The sequence below is a fragment of the Procambarus clarkii genome, chromosome 62 (genome assembly GCF_040958095.1).
Source record: "Procambarus clarkii isolate CNS0578487 chromosome 62, FALCON_Pclarkii_2.0, whole genome shotgun sequence".
Classification (NCBI taxonomy): Eukaryota; Metazoa; Arthropoda; class Malacostraca; order Decapoda; family Cambaridae; genus Procambarus; species Procambarus clarkii.
In genome coordinates, this window is record NC_091211.1 from 26,091,838 (window position 1) to 26,110,530 (window position 18,693).

Below are 18,693 nucleotides of genomic sequence, written 5' to 3' on the forward strand. Positions count from 1 at the left end.
TTTCTCTCTCTCCCCCTCTCTCGCGATATATCTAGAAATATTTTACCAGCAAACATGTTTCTTTCTACATGAAGCAGGTTAAGGGTAATGAGAAGAGAGGAGGTCGCTGAAGAGCAAGCAGAGGAGCCACGAGGATGTCTTCACAAGGTCAAGTGAATGATTGATGAAGATTAAGCCACCCAAGAGGCGGCACGGGCATGAATAGCCCGTGAGGTCAAGTGTCCGGCCACGGTATAACAGGCCCACAGATACACACACCACACTTCTTACGGGCTATTCATGCCCGTGCCATGTCTTGGCTGACTTGATGTTCATCAGTCACAACACACTAGAACAAGTACAACACCCCGATCATATACCCAGACATACACGCAACACAATCTCACAAGCAGAGGAGAAAGGGGGTCCCAGGAGCTGAGATATGAGGAGGTGAGATATGGGAACAATGAGCTGGGATATGATGACAAGGAGGTGAGATATGGGAACAATGACCTGGGATATGATGACAAGGAGGTGAGATATGGGAACAATGAACTTTGATATGCTGACTGAGATATGAGAATCTCTTCAATCTTCAATCAATCTTTGATATGAAACTGGGATATGAGGACCGAGGGGAGGAGAGGTGCCCATCGACTTGGACCATTGGGGATCGAACACCGACCCTGCAAGACCCGAGGCTGACGCACTACCAATCATGAAGTACAGGTATCTTACAAATCAAGGCTCATGTCCGACTTCCCAAAACAACATAGGAAAATAATGGAGTGTTTTACATCCAATATATAGCTTGAAACCCCCAAAAAATAAATTTCCTTCAACAATTTTGTATAATACACCTGTCAATCATCGCTAGGTACACAAAGAACACGGCTGAAGTTTTTGTGTGGAGCAAATTGGAAAGAAAATCTTAGTTGAAAATAGTAGTGCACAAGTTTGATAATTTAATTGTTGATATTCTGGATGACGTAAATATATGCTCGACCCTGCAAGCACATGGTAGTGAGCACGCACACACTTACGCACGCACGCACACACACACAAGGATAACATAGATAGACATAGATAAGGATAAACTATTTAACACGGGTGGTACGCGAACAAGGGGACACAGGTGGAAACTGAGTACCCACATGAGCCACAGGGACGTTAGAAATAACTTTTTCAGTGTCAGAGTAGTTAACAGATGGAATGCATTAGACAGTGATGTGGTGGAGGGTGACTCCATACACAGTTTCAAATATAGATATGATAGAGCCCAGTAGGCTAAGGAACCTGTACACCAGTTGATTGACGGTTGAGAGGTGGGACCAAAAAGCCAGAGCTCAACCCCCGCAAACACAAATAGGTGAGTACACATACACACACACACTGTATGCATGAATACATCGGTTGATTAACAGTTGAGAGGCGGGTCCAAAGAGCCGAAGCTCAACCCCCTCAAGCACAACAAGTACATGGTCACAGCTGCCCGCGCCGCGACCGACCCCGAAGGTGCTCGCCTAATTTATGTCGTAAGGGGCAACAAATTTATTTATTTCTCAAATATAAGTTAATATACACTATGGCTCTATGCTTAGTTAACGTTAAATTTGTTGACTTAGTTGGCAGTTTGAAGAATATGTTGTTGTGGCAATTACCCACCGACCTCAGAGGAGTGCTTGTCCAACCGCCTCGTAGCCTGGTGGATAGCGCGCAGGACTCGTAATTCTGTGGCGCGGGTTCGATTCCCGCACGAGCCAGAAACAAATGGGCAAAGTTTCTTTCACCCTGAATGCCCCTGTTACCTAACAGTAAATAGGTACCTGGGAGTTAGTCAGCTGTCACGGGCTGCTTCCTGGGGGTGGAGGCCTGGTCGAGGACCGGGCCTCGGGGACACTAAAGCCCCGAAATCATCTCAAGATAACCTCAAGAAAGGGCATCGCGGGAACATATTACCTCCCCGCTCTCAACACTTGATAAAGGATCTAAGCTCCATCCAAAAATATGGTAAAAAAATCACATACATATGTAGCGGGTCTTTTCTTCACATGCAGGCGATGAGTCACAATAACGTGGCTAAAGTATGTTGACCAGACCACACACTAGAAGGTGAAGGGACGACGACGTCTCGGTCCGTCCAGGACCATTCTCAAGTCGATTGTGAATGGTCCAGGACGGACCGAAACGTCGTCGTCGTCCCTTCACCTTCTAGTGTGCGGTCTGGTCAACTTTTCTTCACTTTTATTATTATGAATGCCACAAGTGAGATATATAACAAGGAAAATATACAGAAAAATACAAAACAAAAAACACATTAATAGTTATTGTTTAAGAAACTCCTGCTCCCTACTTCCTTACTTTATCACCTATCTACTCCAGCCCCTCTTCCTCCTCCTTCACCCCCCTCTTCCATCTCCCCCTCCCCCCCCCCCCCCCGTCCAACCATTTGCGCTGGACGGTAGAGCGACGGTCTCGCTTCATGCAGGACCTGCGTTCAATCCCCGACCGTCCACAAGTGGTTGGGGCACCATTCCTTCCCTTCCCGTCCCATCCCAAATCCTTATCCTGACCCCTTTCCAGTGCTATATAGTCGTCATGGCTTGGCGCTTTTCCGACAATTTCGGTTTCAACAATTTTAACCCTGTCGTAGCTCAGTCGATTAAGGCAGTGTCTGGGATACTCCCGGACGCAGGTTCGAATCCTCGTCACGGCCCTTGTGGATTCGTTCATTTGATGCATCACGTTAGTGTGATGTCTGTGTGCAATTCCCTTCCCCCTCCCCCCCCCCCCCACCTTCACAAGCAGCATCTCTCTACGTAAAAACATTTTCTTCGCTCTCAAAAAATAAATCAGGACGATCTTGTTGGTATTTTGGAGTGTGGCAATCTTGTGGTAATTTCCTCTCCGTCATCTGCAGCAAATCGAACGGCACCTTCATATTTTTCTTCTTTCTGCTCGACTTCGTAAAGATGGGTATGTGTGTGTGTGTGTGTTCGATTCCCTTCGAATTCGTACAGATGAGTGTTCGATTCCCTTCGAATTCGTACAGATGAGTGTTCGATTCCGTTCGAATTCGTACATATGAGTGTTCGATTCCGTTCGAAATCGTACAGATGAGTGGTCGATTCCCTTCGAATTCGTACAGATGAGTGTTCGATTTCGTTCGAATTCGTACAGATGAGTGTTCGATTCCGTTCGAAATCGTACAGATGAGTGTTCGATTCCGTTCGAATTCGTACAGATGAGTGTTCGATTCCGTTCGAAATCGTACAGATGAGTGTTCGATTCCGTTCGAATTCATACAGATGAATGTTCGATTCCGTTCGAATTCGTACAGATGAGTGTTCTATTCCGTTCGAATTCGTACAGATGAGTGTTCGATTCCGTTCGAATTCGTACAGATGAGTGTTCGATTCCGTTCGAAATCGGAAAGTTGAGTGTGTGTTCGATTCCCTTCGAATTCATAGAGATGGGTGTGTTCCAATTTGGTATAGTCACTAAGATGGTGTGTACGTTTCTGTGTTCGAATTTCTGCATACATTGATGCCTTCCTGACTTTTCATAATAATTCTTATGTTTTACTTACGAATATATATATACTTTACATACTGTAATGGTAGTAGTTGAAATAGTAGTAATGGTAGTAGTTGGAATAGTAGTAATGGTAGTAGTTGGAATAGTAGTAATGGTAGTAGTTGGAATAGTAGTAATGGTAGTAGTTGGAATAGTAGTAATGGTAGTAGTTGGAATAGTAGTAATGGTAGTAGTGGTAGCAATGGTAGTAATGGTTGTAGTTAGCATCAGTAATATAATAATAGTAACTAGGTAGAGGTAATAGAGGCAACAGTAGGTACTTAACGACCCATTACAGTTGTAGTGCCATCGTATGAGTGGCAGTGATTAATACACCTGATGGCACTCTTCATAATGTCCCCAGTAGTAGTGGTTCTAGCAGTGATAGGGAGTAATTTTCCCCCTAGCAGTGATAGGTAGTAATTTTCCCCCTAGCAGTGATAGGTAGTAATTTCCCCCCCTAGCAGTGATAGGTGGTAATTTTCCCCCTAGCAGTGATAGGTAGTAATTTCCCCCCTAGCAGTGATAGGTAGTAATTTCCCCCCCTAGCAGTGATAGGTAGTAGAAGTGTTCCTAGATGTGATAATCAGGAATGGGTAGAAGGGGAATGGAACTAACAGGGGAAAAGCGCCAAGCCATTACGACTATATAGCACTGGGAAGGGATCAGGATAAGGGTATGGGATGGGACGGGGGGAAAGGAATGGTGTCCCAACCACTTGGGACGGTCGGGGATTGAACGCCGACCTGCATGAAGCGAGACCATCGCTCTACCGTCCAGCCCAAGTGGTTGGAGGAATGGGTAGAAGTATTCCTAGTAGAAAGAGGCACCAATAATAATATTTGTGTAATGGTATTGATAAAAAAATCGACTGTTTTTGAACTTGAGAACACTCACCAGACGTTCAACAGGTGAGGCAGAGAGGCACCCGGAGCAGCAGCAGCAGCAGCAGCAGCTCCGTCAGCAACTGCTGAGGCAGACCAATACACAGTTTAGTGAACTTATGGTCAGTTTCGCATGTTCTTGCATTCTTGTTTAAAAATCGCACACATGTTTTATCACTGTCTATCTACCTACCTTTCCGTGTGTCTGTCTATCGCGCCGTCTAAAGCAGTATTTACCAATGTAAGTAAAGTTCGCTGGAGTTGTCACCTGCGCGAACACCTGTCTGTCTCCTGTTGCTAAAGCATCGTGTACATTTTTCTGTCTATTTCTCTGTATCTGTCTCAAAGTTAGGAAGTGAGAGAGAGACCAGATGAAGCATTACTTCCTCTACCGTCACCGTGTTTGTCCCCGTCTACTGCGCTCAAACTTCTGTCAAAACAAGCGGTTGGAAAATGTTCTCTAAACTATGTGACGAGTATTTTCTAAAGGTAAAAAGTTGTTTTCAGAAATCAAGTGTACTTTACCAAGTTACCCTTCGGGTTAAGGTTGTTATGAGACGTTAAGAAAAGGAACCAATAGGGCTAGACTAAACGAACAACCGAAAATGGTGTATTGAAAAGATCGAACGGGTGATTTTTACATTCTACATCGAATAGGTCGAACGCAAACGGCGTATTCTATATGGAACAAACGGGGAATGTATAAGATGATCTAATATGAACAATGGGAGTGTTCACCAGTGTTCACGTGTAAGTGAACGAGGGGGAGTAACTAGCGCTCTCGCTGGGGACAAGGACGCGACGACTGGTGGTGTAGGAGGCCAGTGGGAGCGGGCGGCGGTGCCAGGTGCCAGGGGTGGCAGCAGGCCAGGGACTGTGGGGGCCCGAGCTTGTCCCAGCTGCTCAGCGCTGCCCCGCCTCCTCCCACTGTGACCTGCGCTGCCTCGCCTCCTCCCACTGTGACCTGCGCTGCCTCGCCTCCTCCCATTGTGACCTGCGCTGCCCCGCCTCCTCCCACTGTGACCTGCGCTGCCCCGCCTCCTCCCACTGTGACCTGCGCTGCCTCGCCTCCTCCCACTGTGACCTGCGCTGCCCCGCCTCCTCCCACTGTGACCTGCGCTGCCCCGCCTCCTCCCACTGTGACCTGCGCTTGACCCCTCTCCCCCCTACCCTCCCACCCCCTCCAAAAAAAGCCCTTGGAGTGAGGCCCTGAAGCTTGAGGGAACATGGGTGACGCGCTGTGTAATCAGGCTATGAAGGCTGGTCATTAGGAGCAGGTAGGCGGGTTAATTACTCAAGTCATGTACAGGATTTCCGGTGACAGCAAGAACATTTTTTCCCTGAAAAAACGGTGTGTTTCTGGCCGTGTATTATCCAGGCGGACAGTGAGTTGTGCAAATTCTGACAGTCAACTAACCGACGACAATTCAATATTATCGTATAAACAGCAAGAGGGGTGGAATACCTTCAAAATACAAACTAATTGGATTTTTATACAAATCTTGTCAACAACAAGTGTCGATAGTTTTGACATTGTGGTCAAAGTATACATTTTGTTATACATGTGTGTTAGGTGTAAGGTATGTGTGTGTGCATATATACAAGTATACACGTGTGTCAGATCAAAGTATTTTTGAGTGGTGATGGTTGGGAGGCTTATATAAAACACACCAATACACTCCCACAGAAGCGCCGCTGATCGCTCAAAAGCTTATTGAAACATGCCACAATAACTCTATTCACTTGGGCTCTAGCTGACTCGAATCCAGCACCCCTCGCCTGTGATCCCGACGCTCTACCAACCATCTATCGACTCCTAGAGTCCGGGTGAATAGAATTTGTTAAAATTTTGCCCCGAGAGGTGAGTTTATTGGGCACCACCACTCATTCTGTGAGTGGACACACCGCCATAGTAGCATGTACAACACTCCCCAATAGGAAGAAAACCCGCTGGGTTGTTCATCCTGTCGGGTGAATGGATTGTTTATTTCCATAGAAGTGTAGATGACAATTTATATGAGCCAATAACATTTGAGTGTGTATATTCTCATCTACGAGTGCTCTTCTACACGCGCGTGCCGGGTCAAGCGATAGCTCCCTGGCCCCGCCTTTGGTCAGTTAATGACATGCCTCAGCACTCGTGTTTCTCCTCAAAGATTAGTTTCAAGTTGTTTCATCAAGTAGTCTCGACATCCTCCTCTTCCCAATTTAAGGAGAGGGAGAGTCCTGTATATTTGTCGGCATTCACCAACTTGGTCAGTAAGAGAATGAAAGGACGTTATCTCCGTGCAGTGAACAGGTCCTGTAAGCAAGTCCTGTGCAGGAAGGTCTCCTCCTTGACCAAGTCCAACACCTCTCAACAGTGAGCAAGTCCTGTGCAGGAAGGTATCCTTCTCGACCAAGTCCAACACCTCTCAACAGTGAGCAAGTCCAGTAGACAAGTCCTGTGCAGGAAGGTCTCCTCCTTGACCAAGTCCAACACCTCTCAACAGTGAGCAAGTCCAGTAGACAAGTCCTGTGCAGGAAGGTCTCCTCCTTGACCAAGTCCAACACCTCTCAACAGTGAGCAAGTCCAGTAGACAAGTCCTGTGCAGGAAGGTCTCCTCCTTGACCAAGTCCAACAACCTCTCAACAGTGAGCAAGTCCTGTGCAGGAAGGTATCCTTCTCGACCAAGTCCAACAACCTCTCAACAGTGAGCAAGTCCAGTAGACAAGTCCTGTGCAGGAAGGTCTCCTCCTTGACCAAGTCCAACAACCTCTCAACAGTGAGCAAGTCCAGTAGACAAGTCCTGTGCAAGAAGGTCTCCTCGACCAAGTCCAACAAGCTCTCAACAGTGAGCAAGTCCAGTAGACGAGTCCTGTGCAAGAAGGTCTCCTCCTCGACCAAGTCCAACAACCTCTCATCAGTGAGCAAGTCCAGTAGACAAGTCCTGTGCAGGAATCCACAGTCACAGGGATCGAGGATGTCATATAAAAGGATTTCAACTTTCCCCAACTTGGATAAATCCTTGAGGAAGCCATTGGACAATGTCTTGACATGTTCTACAGATCCACAACATCCACCAATAGTTCTCTTGGTCAAGAAAGGATTGACTGGTCACAGCTCTGGCTATTAGCATCGTCACGTGGGGGACAGTCCATCTCCTGCATAACAACATATTCATATAACTTAAGAACACAAGAACATAAGAATATAATACCATAGGAACAAAATAAATTACAGAAGGCCTATTGAACCATACGAGGCAGCTCCTAGTTATATCCATCTTAACTCATTCATATATATGTCTGGCCTGAGCTTGACGAAATGCAGTGATCCAAAATCTATTATGTTTCCCAATATCAACAACCCTAATGTCTCCAAAACAGTATTTATCCCAGGTCCCCAAACCAGTATTCACCCATCTCTCCAAACCTGTATTTACCCAGGTCTCCAAACCTGTATTTACCCAGGTCTCCAAACCAGTATTTACCCAGGTCTCCAAACCAGTATTTACCCAGGTCTCCAAACCAGTATTTACCCAGGTCTCCAAACCAGTATTTACCCAGGTCTCCAAACCAGTATTTTCCCAGCTCTCCAAACCAGTATTCACCCAGGTCTCCAAACCAGTATTTACCCAGGTCTCCAAACCAGTATTTATCCAAGTAGTTCCCATAAATAGATCGGGATCAAATTTTTAATTGTATAAATCTGGAGATTTATTTATTTTATTTTATCCAACTAGGAGAAGATTCATACATAACAATGAGTTTGGCTGAATATAAATAGAAGCTGCTTCGTAAAGTCAATAAGTCTTCTGCGGGTTCCTTAACTCTACGTTCTTATGTTCACATGTTCTTATGTTCTTATGTTCTTATGTTCATGTTCTTGTTAGAGGCAATAGGGGCCTTCACAGTTGGATAATATCATCAATGGTCAGATTACAGGTCCAATTAACTTGCCTGACAAGACCAGACACACTGGTTATATTGAGTTTCTGTCATTGGGGAGGGAGACCTACCACTGGGGTGATCTACCACTGGGGTGATCTACCACTGGGGTGATCTACCACTGGGGTGATCTACCACTGGGGAGACCTACCACTGGGGAGAGAGTCCTACCACTGGGGTGATCTACCACTGGGGTGATCTACCACTGGGGTGATCTACCACTGGGGAGACCTACCACTGGGGAGAGAGTCCTACCACTGGGGAGAGTCCTACCACTGGGGAGAGAGACCTACCACTGGGGAGACCTACCACTGGGGAGACCTACCACTGGGGAGACCTACCACTGGGGAGAGTCCTACCACTGGGGAGAGAGACCTACCACTGGGGAGACCTACCACTGGGGAGACCTACCACTGGAGAGAGTCCTACCACTGGGGAGAGAGACCTACCACTGGGGAGACCTACCACTGGGGAGACCTACCACTGGGGAGAGTCCTACCACTGGGGAGACAATTACAGGGATCAGAACAGGGAAGGATCTTTCATTGGATATAACTCCAACACTCACACCGGAGACACACATAAACATAGTATCATCAGCTGCATATGAGACGCTGACAAATATAAAAACATCATTTACGAACCTGAACAAGGACTCCTTCAAGTACTCTACACAACATTCGTTAGACCAATACTGGAATACGCAGCACTGGCGTGGAATCCACACATTGTGAGACAAAGTCAAAATTGAAAAAGTACAAAGGTTTGGTGCCAGAGCTAAGAGGGAACTAAAAGTTGTAAGTAGCACGGGCTATGGTGAGCCCGTAGTGGACTTACCTCGCACAGGAGCGGGGCTGTGTGTGTGTGAGAAGAGGAAGAGAGGAAGCAACGAGCTAATGAAAAAGAGAATGAGGTGAGGAACAGATAAGAGAAGACGATAATTTCTAGATGAAGGGTAAGGTGAAAAGTGGGAATGGGAAGAATAGTACGAATGGGATGAAGGAAGAATAGAGAGAGGTCAGAATAAGACAAGAAAATGGATAGGCTCAAGTAACGTTTGTCAAGAAGGTTAGAGCATTTAAATATGCAGTGTGTAAGTACATACTCAAAGTTCCTAGTCAATACATATTTTGCTTTAGGTTGATGGGAAGTATTCACATTATACAATTCGAGCGAGTGGTTAATGTTTTAATGTTCACTGATCTCAATGTTACTAGTAATGTGTGACTTGGCCAATGTTATGTTTATTGCAGACGTGGTGATGAATGGTGACAACATTCACCATTCACTACGTGATCCAGTGTAGAGAGAGAGAGAGAGAGAGAGAGAGAGAGAGAGAGAGAGAGAGAGAGAGAGAGAGAGAGAGAGAGAGAGAGAGAGAGAGAGAGAGAGAGAGGAGTGTACCCGACTGTCAATCTTGGGAGTATCTTATCAGGAGGTCCCAGAGAGAGACGAGAAGGAAGGTCAATAATTTCAAGATAGCTGTGTCACCCACATGTGACCCAGCATTCCTAGGCGTGGCAGGTGCCATGTGAGGTGCCATGAGGGCGTGGCAGGTGCCATGAAGCCATGTGAGGTGCCATGAGGGCGTGGCAGGTGCCATGAAGCCATGTGAGGTGCCATGAGGGCGTGGCAGGTGCCATGAAGCCATGTGAGGTGCCATGAGGGCGTGGCAGGTGCCATGAAGCCATGTGAGGTGCCATGAGGGCGTGGGAGACGTCCCCAATAAGGTACTGTGGAAGAGATTGATGTAACGGCCATTAACTAGCAGGCAGCTGAGGCTATTAGGTCTGCCTCCTGTCGTTGGTATACTTCCAGTATCATTATAGTGTGTGTATACTTCCAGTATCATTATAGTGTGTGTATACTTCCAGTATCATTATAGTGTGTATACTTCCAGTATCATTATAGTGTGTATACTTCCAGTATCATTATAGTGTGTATACTTCCAGTATCAGTATAGTGTGTATACTTCCAGTATCAGTATAGTGTGTATACTTCCAGTATCAGTATAGTGTGTATACCTCCAGTATCATTATAGTGTGTATACTTCCAGTATCATTATAGTGTGTATACTTCCAGTATCATTATAGTGTGTATACTTCCAGTATCATTATAGTGTGTATACTTCCAGTATCATTATAGTGTGTATACTTCCAGTATCATTATAGTGTGTATACTTCCAGTATCATTATAGTGTGTATACTTCCAGTATCATTATAGTGTGTGTATACTTCCAGTATCATTATAGTGTGTATACTTCCAGTATCAGTATAGTGTGTATACTTCCAGTATCATTATAGTGTGTATACTTCCAGTATCATTATAGTGTGTATACTTCCAGTATCATTATAGTGTGTGTATACTTCCAGTATCATTATAGTGTGTATACTTCCAGTATCATTATAGTGTGTGTATACTTCCAGTATCATTATAGTGTGTATACTTCCATTATCATTATAGTGTGTGTATACTTCCAGTATAATTAGTGTGTATATACCTCTAGTATCATTATAGTGTGTGTATACTTCCAGTATAATTAGTGTGTATGCTTCCAGTAACATTATAGTGTGTATATACTTCCAGTATAATTAGTGTGTGTATACCTCCAGTATCAATAGTGTGTGTATACTTCGAGTATCATTAGTGTGTGTATACTTCCAGTATCGTTATAGTGTGTATACTTCCAGTATCATTAGTGTGTATACTTCCAGTATCATTAGTGTGTGTATACTCCCAGTATCATTATAGTGTGCATACTTCCAGTATCATTAGTGTGTATACTTGTAGTATGATCATAGCTGTGTATACTGTGAGGCGTGGCTCACCTTGGCCTTGTGGTACGGGAGTTAAACAGCAGAGTTCATAGCTGCCAGCGGACGTGACCCATCACAGCGGCGCTGAGCTCCTGGGGGGGAGAGTTCCGCTGATGGCGGTAGTAGGGGGGGTAGAAATAGCCTAAGCTGCTCTATCCCTTTGAGATGTACGTCTTTCTTGTCTCAATATACATACTTGAACTGATGGCGATCAGTTCCTCCTCGGAGCAGTCCTTATACTGCTTGAACTCGGCTTCCTCGCACTTCCCTGCAGTGTTGTAGTCTTCTGTTGTCACTGCAAATGTGTCAGGATGCGTAACTCCACTGAGTGAGGCTCCTGGACCTCCGAACTCGAGAGCTGAATTAGTGCACGTCCGCTCTCAACGAAGCGTCACGAATCTCTGAGGGCCAGGGGCTCTGCGACCTCTCAGGTCTGCCTCCCAGTGACGTCACAGACCCAGGGGCGGGCTCTCATTGGTCACTCTCGTCACGTGATCACAGCCAGCCAATCGCCAGCCTGCTGGCGTCTTCTCGTTTTTGGCGCACTTTTGTCCAGGCCGTCGCCATTTTGTATGCACTAGGGGCGTAAGCGCACTTACAAGCCAAAACTAAAATAACACTTTTATACCCGAATAAGTACTCTTGCTGGCGGTCACTTATATCAAACGAATCCCTGCATCTCAGAGACCCGGCAGAGTGTATAGATATGACTTTTCTCGCTGGATAAGGGAAGATATAGGAGAGAGCATCGTAACAATACTTCCAGTATCATTAGAGTTTCTAATGATATAATGTGTATACTTTGAGTATTATTAGTGTATGTATACTTCGAGTATCATTGTGTGTATGGCTCCTTGCTAAATACATATTTATTATTACTAAAGAAATTAATTATAATTAATATTTTACCTAGATGTAGGCACAAGACTAATCAATACAAAATACACACAATAATACCTTGGTTGTATGATAAGGATATCCAGGTAGAATAATAAGTAGGAGCTGCCTCGTATGGACCAATAGGAGCTGCCTCGTATGGACCAATTGGAGCTGCCTCGTATGGACCAATAGGAGCTGCCTCGTATGGCCCAATAGGAGCTGCCTCGTATGGACCAATTGGAGCTGCCTCGTATGGACCAATAGGAGCTGCCTCGTATGGACCAATAGGAGCTGCCTCGTATGGACCAATAGGAGCTGCCTCGTATGGACCAATAGGAGCTGCCTCGTATGGACCAATAGGAGCTGCCTCGTATGGACCAATAGGAGCTGCCTCATGTGGGCCAACACACTAGGACCTGGTGCACATTTTCCTGCTTCGTGGCCCTCCACGTTGAAACCTGTCGCCAATATTTACATTTGTATCTGTAATCAGTCAGCTGGGGAGACAACTCCTGGCGCCCAGGTGAGCAGAGTGCCAGTGGGTGGCACCTGTGGGGCGGGGAGTGGGTGGCACCTCATCATATCTTCACCACTGTCACCGCTGTTGACGTTATCATGACTGACACAAACATAAACACACTTGGTAATTATACAACCACCCCCATCCCCCTATCTCTTCCTTCCACCACCACGACCGAGCCTTAAGTGTTCCGGTGGTGGTTGGTGGTGGTGGTTGTGGTTGTGGTAGTGGTGTTGATAGTGGAAAGGAATGATGGTGGTGGTAGTGATGGTGGTGGTAGTGATGGTGGTGGTAGTGATGGTGGTGGTAGTGATGGTGGTGGTAGTGACGGTGGTGGTAATGATGGTGATTGAAGGTGGTGTTGGTAGTGGTAGGGGTGGTGGTTGTGGTAGGGGTGGTAGTGGTGGTGGGAATCAAATTAGAAAATTAAAATTGCCAACTGTAATTGATGTTTGATATCTCTGATGTTCTTTATTGTGAAATAAATTCTTTTAAAATTTAATGGGAAAGAAACTCAGTTGTCAAAACACATAACGTCAAAAAATCACTAATAGGCAACCGCGCTCAATATCCGGGACTCGCAGTGTTGCCCGCTCGAGCTCCTGTGTTTTTGTCCTCTTGCTTCCTCTTTCCACTAATTAAGAAATCGGCAGCAGTTCACACGCGAGGAAGAGCATAAAGAGATGCACGAGGCGCAGACATACACATACGCGATGCCACAAGAATGAACATATGCAGAAAATAACACAGTTGACCAGACCACACACTAGAAGGTGAAGGGACGACGACGTTTCGGTCCGTCCTGGACCAATCTCAAGTCGATTGAGAATGGTCCAGGACGGACCGAAACGTCGTCGTCCCTTCACCTTCTAGTGTGTGGTCTGGTCAACATACTTTAGCCCCGTTATTGTGACTCATCGCCTGCAAAATAAGTCTCATCCACAGACGTTTTGATAGTTTTTAACCCCCCCCCCCCCCCCCCCCGACACACATACGAACGTAAACACTAGCAAATCGAAGACGAAGAAACAATCGAACAGAATTACGAGCAGGTAAAAAAAATAGCCAAACACTTCCTTGCATGATTTCCTCTCCGTTTTCCGTTCATCTGACCTGAAGATGTGAAGGCACAATCCCCTTCCACATCTCAATGGCTGGGTGCCTTCTTCCCTCCGTCTCTCTATGTAAAAATAACAGTGAATGGTAAAAATACCAGCCTTCAGACCTCACAAGTAGAAATAATTCATGGTATTATACACCATGTGGAAGTAATTACAAGAAAAGGCACCCAGCCGAATAGAGACCCAAGTTGATGCCCAAATGGGTCAAAGGTCGAAGAAACTCTTCCTGATAAGCACCCCAAATGAGTACTCCAGAAAATGAGTAGCCAAATGAGCCACAGGGGCGTTAGAAAGAACTTTTTCAGTGTCAGAGTAGTTAATAAATGGAATGCACTAGGAAGTGATGTGGTGGAGGCTGACTCCATACACAGTTTCAAATGTAGATATGATAAGAGCTCAACAAGCTCAATAATCTGTACACCAGTTGATTGACAGTTGAGAGGCGGGAGCAAAGAGCCGAAGTTCAACCTCTGCAAGCACAACTAGGTGAGTACACACATTCTCCACATCAGCTGCCACAGACCAAATCTGTTTACAATAAACCGTAATTCAAGTTTGTGGCAGAATGCCATTGAGTATAATCCTTTGAGGTTCGTGCACGAGATTACCGGCAGGCCCGGGTGTGTATTAGCGTGTATGTGTGTATATATATATATGTGTGTATATTTACCATTTGTATTTACTTCTTGTATCTGCAGTATCGCGCTATTAGCTCTTGGACCCCGCCTTTCTAATTTAAATGTCAATGCATGTCTTGTTATTTTCATACAATACTGTTTGTTGACCAACTTCTTTAATTCCTGATTTCGTCATTCCACCCCCCCCCCCCCCCTTTCAACACAATTTATACTTTAATCTCAATTATTACTGTAATTGCTATTATTACGAACCCATACTGCCAGGAGCAACGCAACTGGTATGTACAGGACGCCTTAATCCATTTGACCATCTCGACCGTTAAGTTTTAGTCTAAGTGGGTTTTTCCCCACACCTTGGCGGAAAGGCTGTGCGTACTAGTGGCTTTAGGTATTGTATGTACCAGCTCTATAAATCCAACAGTAAGTTTGTAACTCATCTTATATGTATATACTTTTACCTGAATAAATATTTGAATTTGATTTTTTTTCCTCTATTATGCCTTCTACATATCTTACACACACACACACACATCCCCAAGAAAAAGCCCGTAGCAGCTGTCTAACTCCCAGGTACCTATTTACTGTTAGGTAAACAGGGGCATCAGGGTAAACGAAACTCTACCCATTTGTTTCTGTCTCTCCCGGGGATCGAACCCGGGCCCTTAGGGCTTCGACCCCAGAGCGCTGTTCATTTAGCCGCGAGGTTCCGTGTGTGTGTGTGGTGTGCGTGTGTGTGTGTGTGTGTGTGTTTACTAGTTGTGTTTTTGCGGGGGTTGAGCTTTGCTCTTTCGGCCTGCCTCTCAACTGTCAATCAACTGTTTACTAACTACTTTTTTTTTCCCCACACCACACACACACACACACCCCAGAAAGCAGCCCGTGACAGCTGACTAACTCCCAGGTACCTATTTACTGCTAGGTAACAGGGGCACTTAGGATGAAAGAAACTTTGCCCATTTGTTTCTACCTCGTGCGGGAATCGAACCCGCGCCACAGAATTACGAGTCCTGCGCGCTATCCACCAGGCTACGAGGCCCCCTGTGTGTGTGTGTGTGTGTGTGTGTGTGTGTGTGTGTGTGTGTGTGTGTGTGTGTGTGTGTGTGTGTGTGTGTGTGTGTCCCGTCTTCCCAGTACTCTTTGTCATATAACGCTTTGAAACTACTGACGGTTTTGGCCTCCTCCGCCACCTTCTCACTCAGCAAAAGTGAACTTTCTAATATATTAATCGGGACCTTTGTTTCCTTAGTTTGAATCTATGACCTCTCTTGAAGTTCTACGTTTCAAGAATTCTTCTTTGTCAATTTTGTTGATTCCTGTTACTATTTTACCTGAATTTACCCGAAGGCCACTAAACTCTAGTGGCCTCAACGAGGACAGGAATCCAGCGGGTTGTCAAAAGGTCCCACCAATTTGTCCTGAGGATTTTTTCAAGCTGGATTTTAAAATTCAAGTTACAGAAAATGATTTTGATCTTATATAAGAGAAAATGTTAAACCTGCTAAATCCTTAAGGGTTGACTACTTTATTTTAATGAAACCAAACAATCAAAAGAATTAACTCGTTTTGTCGGGGACAGGATATTATATATATATATATATATATATATATATATATATATATATATATATATATATATATATATATATATATATATATATATATTATATATATATATATATATGCGGAATAACCACATGTGAAGAATTAGAGAGCCCTGAACGCGTTTTCAGCTCAATTAGGCGGCCAGTTACAGCCCCACTCCTGTGCCAGGCAAGTCCACTACGGGCTCACCATAGCCCGTGCTACATAGAACTTTTGGTTCACAGTAGCTGACTCTTAAACAACAACCAATTAACCTTCATCAGAGTAAGATAGTGAGAATCACTATCTTACTCTATCTAATATGCTTTAATATACCTACTTATCTCTCTCATCTCATTTTTCTCTTGTAATGCATCTTTATCATTTATCAATTCTGATTGAAATTACCTACTTAAAATTATCTGCTAGATTAAGGACCTGCCCGAAACGCTGTGCGTACTAGTGGCTTTACAAGAATGTATATACTGTACTATCCAATGTATTCTCACAAACCCAATGTACCTTCTTGTATATATATAAATAAATAAAATAAATAAATAAATAAATAAATAAATAAATACTCTGATGAAGGCTAACTGGGCCGAAAACACGATCAGCATTTTCTAAATCGATGGATTATATATATATAGCCCATCACAATCGACTTGAGAATGGTCCAGGACGGACCGAAACGTCGTCGTCCCTTCACTTTCTAGTGTGTGGTCTGGTCAACATAGCCCATTACACCCTAGTAGGTAAAGTTGTTTGTGTTTAGATTCAGCTACTGGAACAAAATTTCCAAGTAGCACGGGCTATGGCGAGCCCGTTCGTGTCCCCCCAGCAGCTAGGAGAAGGTTGGGAGCCTCAGCACTCTACCACATCACCCAATATACCACTCAGGGTGTTCAATGACATCCACCACAATGTTCTGGTGGTTTATAGTTTCCAGTTTATTTAATGTGTACTGAAGTTACTTACAGATACAACTGCCTATCCCTCAACATTAACATTATAGCATTATCATCATTATGACATTAACATCATTAACATTATAGCGTTTCGGGCTGGAGCCTGCCCGAAACGCTATGCATGTTAGTGGCTTGAAAAAAATTATAAACACAAATGTTATGTACTTTCACAAACCCAATGTCCCTTCTGTATATAATTACCAGGATGATATATATATATATATATATATATATATATATATATATATATATATATATATATATATATATATATATGTGTGTGTGTGTGTGTGTGTGTGTTGCAAATCCAACCCATTTCACAAAGATGGGTTGGATTTGTAACTTTCACTATTACTAAAATAATAAAAATGAGAAAATCAGTAGGAGCCATGTGATTTGTTTTAATAATAATAATAATAATAATAATAATAATAATAATAATAATAATAATAATAAAGTAATAATAATAATAATAATAATAATAATAATAATAATAATAATAATAATAATAAAGTAATAATAATAATAATAATAATAATAATAATAATAATAATAATAATAACAATAATAATAATAATAATAATAATAATAATAAAGTAATAATAATAATAATAATAATAATAATAATAATAATAATAATAATAATAAGGTGCATTAAACAACAGCCAGGAATGAAATGGGAGAAAATATTAGGAAAGTTATGGCGAGCAAAATTCATGACAAAGCTTACAACACCATAATTAATTAGGGAATTTTAATTACGCATAGGCCTTAAGGCCTATGCGTAATGACGGCATGTAGAGTTTATCCATTAATTAAACTGTAAATGAGTGAGATAGCAATTTGAAAAGCTGGTTATATTAATAATATAGTTTACGCTTCCTGCTGACCAGCCTGTCTCACGTGGTGACCAGCCTGTCTCACGTGGTGACCAGTCTGTCTCACGTGGTGACCAGCCTGTCTCACGTGGTGTCCAGCCTGTCTCACGTGGTGACCAGTCTGCCTCACGTGGTGACCAGCCTGTCTCACGTGGTGACCAGCCTGTCTCACGTGGTGACCAGTCTGCCTCACGTGGTGACCAGTCTGCCTCACGTGGTGACCAGTCTGTCTCACGTGGTGACCAGTCTGTCTCACGTGGTGTCCAGCCTGTCTCACGTGGTGACCAGCCTGTCTCACGTGGTGTCCAGCCTGTCTCACGTGGTGACCAGCCTGTCTCACGTGGTGACCAGCCTGTCTCACGTGGTGTCCAGCCTGTCTCACGTGGTGTCCAGCCTGTCTCACGTGGTGTCCAGCCTGTCTCACGTGGTGACCAGCCTGTCTCACGTGGTGACCAGTCTGTCTCACGTGGTGACCAGCCTGTCTCACGTGGTGACCAGCCTGTCTCACGTGGTGACCAGTCTGTCTCACGTGGTGACCAGCCTGTCTCACGTGGTGACCAGCCTGTCTCACGTGGTGACCAGCCTGTCTCACGTGGTGTCCAGCCTGTCTCACGTGGTGTCCAGCCTGTCTCACGTGGTGTCCAGCCTGTCTCACGTGGTGACCAGCCTGTCTCACGTGGTGACCAGTCTGTCTCACGTGGTGACCAGCCTGTCTCACGTGGTGACCAGCCTGTCTCACGTGGTGACCGCCAGTGCACATTTCACATCTACCTCAGATCTACAATGTTTTGTTGAAGATGTTAATGTGTTATTGTTCTCAGGCTGCTGAGAATAACTATACATCACTAAGAAATGTATATGTTTATCACTCACAATGTTCGGTAATTTGCTTGTCATGTGTCTATATATATACATATATATAT

At 44.3% G+C, this 18,693-nt stretch overlaps 2 protein-coding genes across 4 annotated transcripts in view; one reads left to right on the forward strand and one right to left on the reverse strand.

Moving 5' to 3' along the window:
* Positions 1-11,589, reverse strand: part of LOC123766584 (neuropeptide SIFamide receptor) — an 80,887-nt gene extending 69,298 nt beyond the window's left edge. For 2 of the 3 annotated variants that reach the window (XM_069308381.1, XM_069308379.1), the window contains exon 1: positions 11,198-11,589. The gene's annotated coding sequence lies outside the window, so the exon portion shown is untranslated. The remainder of the gene's footprint in view (positions 1-11,197) is intronic. The other variant, XM_069308380.1, reaches the window with a different exon arrangement.
* Positions 11,590-12,458: 869 nt separating this feature from the next.
* On the forward strand, positions 12,459-18,565 carry LOC138354365 (autotransporter adhesin BpaC-like). The gene is made up of 2 exons (XM_069308536.1): positions 12,459-12,587; positions 17,786-18,565. The coding sequence occupies exons 1-2, from the start codon at positions 12,459-12,461 to the stop codon at positions 18,563-18,565; spliced, it is 909 nt and encodes a 302-aa protein (XP_069164637.1).
* Positions 18,566-18,693: the final 128 nt, after the last annotated feature.

Bases quoted from the DNA above. Each gene is read 5' to 3' on its own strand.
- LOC138354365 (XM_069308536.1), top strand. From the start codon at position 12,459: ATGTGGGCCAACACACTAGGACCTGGTGCACATTTTCCTGCTTCGTGG. The intron at 12,588-17,785 runs GTGAGCAGAGTG...CCTGCTGACCAG, and splicing joins AGACAACTCCTGGCGCCCAG to CCTGTCTCACGTGGTGACCA.